This window comes from Hyaena hyaena, unplaced genomic scaffold, assembly GCF_003009895.1.
Source record: "Hyaena hyaena isolate Hyena2069 unplaced genomic scaffold, ASM300989v1 scaffold_262, whole genome shotgun sequence".
NCBI lineage: Eukaryota > Metazoa > Chordata > Mammalia > Carnivora > Hyaenidae > Hyaena > Hyaena hyaena.
In genome coordinates, this window is record NW_024080895.1 from 2,189,130 (window position 1) to 2,196,013 (window position 6,884).

The window sequence follows — 6,884 nt, forward strand, 5'->3', positions numbered from 1 at the left end:
ATAGATAATTGCTGATGTCATATTTTTTACAAAAAAAAAAAAAACCGTTCTGGGGGCTATAAAAGCAGTAGCTTTTCCCTTCCCCTCACAAGCAGAATCGTTGAAACAGGTAAGTGTTTCAGCAAACTTGGTATGATGGGTTCGTTTAATATGATACTTCTTGATACCTAATTGTTTTCCCTTATAATCTTGCTTCTTATTCTCTCCATACAGGTTCTCATTTTCTAGTCGCCATTTAAGTTAGAGGTGTCTGCGATGGCCTCCCTGCAGAAATCTGTGAGCTCTTCCCTTATGGCATCTCTGGCCGCTAGCTGCCTCCTTCTCATTGCCCTGTGGGCACAGGGAGGAGCGGCTGTGCCCATCAGTTCACACTGCAGGCTTGACAAGTCCAACTTCCAGCAGCCCTATATCACCAACCGCACCTTCATGTTGGCTAAGGAGGTACTCAGACTTTCTCTTTCATATCTATCTACTTGGAACCTGATAGTTCCTAAAATTTTCTCCAGAACACTACTCAAATCTTTAAGAACCCATCATCTATCCTCGCTGGCAGACCAGAGATTATTTTCTATGTCTCTTTAGAGACATTTTGGAGATTGGGCTTTCCCAGAAGACCTTCCATTTTAGCCTTGAGGATACGCATGTTGAGTTTTACTCCAAAAAAATCCGTTTATTAGCCCACCTGACTTTTGTTTTTCCCTTTACTCTTCTGTGCACACTTTTAAACTCATGCACACTTCTGAGTTCTTTCGTTAGTTTTCATGGGGCTTCTCTGGGAAGAGTGGATAGAATGCATCTATACTCACGGATTTTTCTCCTATCTCCCCGATGTCCAGGCACTTAGTCTTTTCTTCTTTTCCAGGCCAGTTTGGCAGATAACAACACAGATGTTCGTCTCATTGGAGAGAAACTGTTCCAGGAAGTCAATGTAAGCCATAGTCATGATGAGCAGGGCAATGTGTCGTCCATAGATGTTTGGGTGGTGATGATGGTTTGGATCTTCTGGATGCCCTCTAACATGACCCTTGCTGTTTCACTTTTGCCTGCAGATGGGAGAGCGCTGCTATCTGATGAAGCAGGTGCTGAACTTTACCCTTGAAGAAGTGCTGTTCCCCCAATCTGATAGATTCCAGCCCTATATGCAGGAGGTGGTTCCCTTCCTGGCCAGGCTCAGCAACAAACTAAGCCAATGTGTGAGTTCTTCTCCTAGCCCAACCCCACCCACTCCTAGCCTTCCCCCCTGCCCCAACTTCCCTTTAGAACCCTTCCATGCCCACCCTCACTGCCCCTCCCCATGCTGGCAGCAGGAGGTGCCTCAGCAACACCATTACAGGAGTAATTTGGAGTCAGAGTGTTTTTGCTTTAATTGAGTCACGTTTGGAACTTATGGTGATGAAGGGGGTCTGGAAGACAAGAGCACAGAGGGCTCTTTTGTTCCCCTGGGAAAAAGCAACTTCAGTTATGTGAGAAGAGAAAGGTGTCGGGAGCTGTAGAGAAAAATACCTACATGTGGAAATGGATCCTCTGAGTATAGATGGAAGGGATGGGAAAGAGAAAGGGTAACGAGAAGATTTAATGTTCGTTGCTGGGTGGGCAAACACGGTTGCCCTTTGGATGCCGCAAGAAGTGACAAAGTCGGAGGTGTGTGACCTTGATGACTCTGAACATTTAAAATTTTGAAAAAAGATGGAGTGGACTGGGTGAAGTGAAGGATCCTAGTGTTGATTAAGGAGGGCCCTCTGTTCACCCAAGACATATTTTATGTTCGTTTCTTGTTCTGAGAATGCATTTTTCATGAGGTAGAGTTAGGGTTTCATTCTTCAAAGAATTTGCATAAACCACTCCACTTTTGCCACACACTGAAACCTCAGTAGGATTTCCCAAAGGTGAAGAGAGGTGCCATGTTAGGGAAATGACTGGATTTTGGTGTCCAAGGGAATTCAAGAGCTCTGAAAATCTAGGTCACTGGTGAAATCTAGGTCATTGTGGGTAAAATTGCTAAGAACTTTAATTCCAGGTGTATTATAACGCATCTCAGTTAGGGACACTGAAGTTCATAAAGCTTCAGTACAACAGTGTTAAAATAAGTGCTTTGGTTTTCATTTTGTAGCATATTGGCAGTGATGACCAGCATATCCAGAGAAATGTGCAAAATCTGAAGGACACAGTGAAAAAGGTACTACTAATAACTATCAATGCTAAATCATTAAATAGGAGAGACACACGTTATTTTGTTTTCTTCCTTTTCCCCCCCTATGTATAATTTTTTACTCGATTTGCCTACCATTGGGTTGATTATTTAGGTGTATATAATTAGATGCATCTGTATATTTATAAATAAACTTCCTAATTTTGCAAATGATAGAATCCTGGAACTGGCTGGGAAATTAGGTCCTCTAATCTCGTCACTCTATGTTCTGGGCGTGGCCAGTAGCAGAGCCAGGGATACTACGCAGATCTCCTGAATTCCATGCAACACTATTTTGAGCAGCAATTTGTGTTAGTTTTAGTATTATTAATTCTTCGGGAAATTTGAGATTCCCACTAATTCATGTAATCTGAATAGGCACCTGTTCAGAAGCCAGAAAAGCATCTGGGGGAAAATTTATTTGAGGTGATTTTTGAAGTCATTGATTTGACGGTTTAAAACTTGGAGAGATAAGCCCAGAGCAATCATAACAAAAGAGCTGGACTTATATATGGGATGAATTTCCGGAATGATTGATATTTATATTCAATTATCATAATACAATACCCAACAGCTATAGATTTTAACTTAAAAATAAGAGTGAGCAACCTCTAATTTCTTTTATACAGTTTCAAATAAAATGAAAATGTTAGTAATGGACTTATTATAGTGAATGGAAATCTGAACTGGGAATTGTCTTTTCTTCCTCTCTTCCCCTTCCTTTCTGGTCTTCTTCATCCCTCAACAAATCCCCAGTGAGCATTTATCTTATGTAGGCTACTGTATATTTGAACAGTGAATGATACTGTCACATGGCCTATTTGGGGAACAATAGTAGAAAACTCAGACAAGCAATTGTGACTCATTCAAAAGCCAGTGGAATGATTACTAGCAGCGAAAGTGATGCTTCTGTAGGCAGGTACAGTTAAACCTCAGAAGCATGAAAGCTCTAGCTGATGGAATTTTCACCAACGGGTGTAACCTAAATTTTCCTTTTTTTCCACCTTGATGTTTCTTTTAAAAAAAGTATATCTTCCTAATCATGATTTAATGAATCAACTCTTGCAATGGGGTGCCATGTAGAAGAGTGGTTATGCTTTTTTTTTTTTTTTTTTAAACCCCATAGCTCCAAAGAGCATAGGCAAGAGAGAAACATTACTCAGAGGAAGCTCAACCCCAGAGATAACTGGTCACCACTGGCTGAAATGGGAGGACAGTCTTGGAGGTGTTATGTCTCTGTCACTGCAGGTACAGCCACAGAGCAGGCTGTGGTAGAATGGATCACAGTAGGGCAAGATAACTTTAAACATTCTTTATAGTCTTGGGAGTCTTTGAGATATAATAAAAATCGCTTGGTGTTATGTCAAAGTATAGAAAGGTGGAATGATGGAAGATGGCAGAAAGAGAAAGGAGAACAAAGCAGAGAGGACAGTGATGGCTTAAGGTTTTCCTCGAAATAATCTAGAGCAAATTTAATAGATTAGATGAATTTCAGAGGAGAATGCTTTGAACTTGAATCTGGGTTCTTTCTCTTATGGAGTTTGAAAACCTCATTTACATACTGCTTGGAAGGAAGAGGAGAAAAGCGGTGTTATAATGTGTATCTGACTTTCTACTAATTAAAACAGCTGGATGGGACCTATTTGGTATTTTACCTATAAAAGTGAAAACCTGTTGTTGTTTTTCCCCTTTGTGAAGGAGGTAAGAACAGAAAAAACCCACATGTGTTGGTAGATGTATAGTTTTGGTACAAAGCTGTGTGAGCTGAGCTGTTATAATTAGGTGGCCATTAGACTGCTGTGAGGCAATGAGGCAGGGCAAAGCATAATGGGGGCCTTCGGTCCTACAGATGCCTGCACAGCTTTCATCTGCTTGCTCTGGTTAGGAAGTGGCTTTAAACAGCTTCATTAGTGTAGCTGCAACTGAGATTGATGCCTGTTGGTGCCCTTAAAGTTCAGTTAGCCATAATTTTAAGGTCTGTGGCAAATCATGTTATATTCTGCGAAAAGGGTATTGTTATTGTTTCGTTTTACAAAAGGCAAAAGCTTGGTTTTTGTCCTCAGCAACCCAACCATATTTTTCTAATTTGTTCCTCTTTAAAAAGTATGGTATGAATGCTCAAATACTCATGTGTTCTTATTTTTACAGCTTGGAGAGAACGGAGAGATCAAAGTAATTGGAGAACTGGATTTGCTGTTTATGGCCCTGAGAAATGCCTGTAATTGAACAGAGCAAAGCTGGAAAATGGATGACTAGCCCTTCTTACCCATTAGAAATAACAAGATCCTTTAAAGGTTTTTTTCACCAAAAGGAAAATGGGAAGTCAAACTTTATAATCATGGGTGGATTCTCAGTAAACCCCTGCTTATCTTAAAAAAGAGAACAATGTCACCTGTGTCCATAGGACCAGAAGATAGACCTTCCAAACTTAATGAGAATTATTGATAAAATTTTACTGTGGTTGGTGTTTTACATATAGAAATTTATTTTTTAAAACAATTGTCTATTTCCATAAAAAATATTACTTCTCATTCCTTTAGGAAGAAAACCCTTAAATAACTTCATTTCCATAATCAATACTTTATATTTATGAATTTATTTATTGTTGTAAGTACACATTTTATTTATGTCATTTTAATAATATAGATTTATTTATAGAAATATTATATGATATTGTTACTTAAGTATAAAGCTAATATTAATATTTATGACAATAATTATGGAACTATGTTTATTTGACCTCAATAAACACTTTGATGTCCTAAATCTTGTGGCTTTGTGATTGATTCGTTTCCCTTTAATATCATCATCGTCGTCGTAGTCATCAACATTATCATGTAAACATTCTCATTTGCTAAATGGGCCAAAGAGCTCATATACTTTGTTCTTGAATCTAAGCAAATTAGGTAGCTGTTAGTATTATCTCCATTTTAAAGATAAGAAAATTGATATGTTAAAAAAACATTGGTAACTTTAAGTTGTTGACCTGTATTGAGCTAGGTCTATTTGATTTCAGGGCTCTCTACTATATTGCCTGCATAGATTTATTATGTTGATACAGCATGTACGTCTGAAAGGAAAACAGTAAGATACTGAAAAGAATCCATTGGCATCATTGGCAGTTTGTGGATAAAAGATTGGGGTGATGAAGCTCTCAGAGAAATACACATAGGCCCCATTGCTATGGAGGAACTACTTTAGCCCTAGTTTGAATCTATTAAGGAAGGCATTCTCCAGTTTTTCTATAAATCAGAAAATAAAGTAAAGGGGAAATGGACTGAGTCTGGGGACTCTCCAAAATTTGCGCCATGGTTCAGAGAAGAGAGAAAGAGTAGAGCTAGTTGGATGAGTTCCATCTAGAAGAATGGACAAATGACACCAGCATTGAGGAATGTACAGTTCTCTCCATGGAAAGTGAAAGCCAGTGGTCAGGAAAGGTCAGTGTGTCTGTGGTCAACTGTTTACAGTGTTTCCTCCTCTGTAAAGTCAAGAACTCCAGGTTTATTGTCCAGGTCACTCACCAATCGTTTGCCAAGTTCTTGCAGGATTAGGTCAAGCCTGGTGGTGACTGGTGAGCACATATGTTCACTCATGGGTTCACTCATGGGTTAAGTGAGGTTAATATTTTTTTAAATATTTTTTTAAAATTATTTCTGAGAGAGAGAGACAGTGTGAACAGGGGAGGGTCAGAGAGAGAGGGAGACACAGAATCTGAAACAGGCTCCAGGCTCTGAGATAGCTGTCAGCAGAGAGCCCAACGCGGGGCTCGAACCCACGAACCGTGAGATCATGACCTGAGCCGTAGTCGGAGGCTTAACCGACTGAGCCACCCAGGTGCCCCAAGTGAGGTTAATATTTTTGGGTGTGGGCTGCAAATACTAAGAGGTACCCCAGCTAAGCTTTATAGATAATAGAATTATAGTTATTTCTGGGATAAGCTGGGGTTTAGGACTTTTTCCTCTCTTCTTCCAAATGAATCTCAGGATAATAACTTAAGCAAAATTTGGGATTTTACTTACTTTTTAAAAAAATTTTTTTTGAGAGAGAGAGAACGAGGGAAGGGCAGAGAGAGGGGTACAGAGGATATGAAGTAGGCTCTGTGATGAGAGCAGAGAGCCCAATGTGGGGCTTGAACTCATGAGCTGTGAGATATGACCTGAGCCAAAGTCTGACCCTTAACTGACTGAACCACCCAGGAGCCTGGTAGTTTACTTAGTTTTGACCAGTCTTTCAGAAATTAAACCATAAATGGAAGAATATCCTTAGAATTGGATTCATGAATGTTTCCATCTCGGGCAAGGAGTCTGAAATAGAGATATTTAAAAAATTCTGAATGCTAATGAACGTAGAGTGTAAGGTACCAGGATCTCCTTCAGTTCCCACGGGCAGCTCTGGCAAACTTTGCAACTGCACGAGATAGTCCAATTTTTTCATAGGGAGTCTTGACATAATCATTGGTACCTGCTGTAGCAATTCTTTTGGCTCAGTGGCAGTGGGCAGCATGTGGCTGGCACTATCAGCACTGCTCTTATTCTTGGCATTGGCAGAGGCCATGAAAGTTTCCTCCTTCAGTAGCAGACGGCAACACCTAGGTGTTGGGAAGATTAATCTGTTGAGGTTGTATGAGACCAAGCCCCCAGAGACACTAACCAGCATTCATCACTGATGTGAAGCCACTAGAGGGTTTTGAGTGTGG

General features: G+C 40.0%; 1 protein-coding gene across 1 annotated transcript; it reads left to right on the forward strand.

The window, feature by feature from the left end:
• The first annotated feature begins 255 nt into the window (after positions 1-255).
• On the forward strand, positions 256-4,414 carry IL22 (interleukin 22). Its single transcript, XM_039245609.1, has 5 exons — positions 256-441; positions 863-928; positions 1,050-1,193; positions 2,111-2,176; positions 4,337-4,414. Exons 1-5 carry the CDS (start codon positions 256-258, stop codon positions 4,412-4,414), a joined length of 540 nt encoding a protein of 179 aa, XP_039101540.1.
• The last annotated feature ends 2,470 nt before the right edge of the window (positions 4,415-6,884 follow it).

Coding starts and splice junctions, on each gene's coding strand:
- IL22 (XM_039245609.1), top strand. CDS start 256: ATGGCCTCCCTGCAGAAATCTGTGAGCTCTTCCCTTATGGCATCTCTG. Junction 442..862: donor CCTTCATGTTGGCTAAGGAG/GTACTCAGACTT, acceptor CTTCTTTTCCAG/GCCAGTTTGGCAGATAACAA. Junction 1,194..2,110: donor GCAACAAACTAAGCCAATGT/GTGAGTTCTTCT, acceptor TTCATTTTGTAG/CATATTGGCAGTGATGACCA.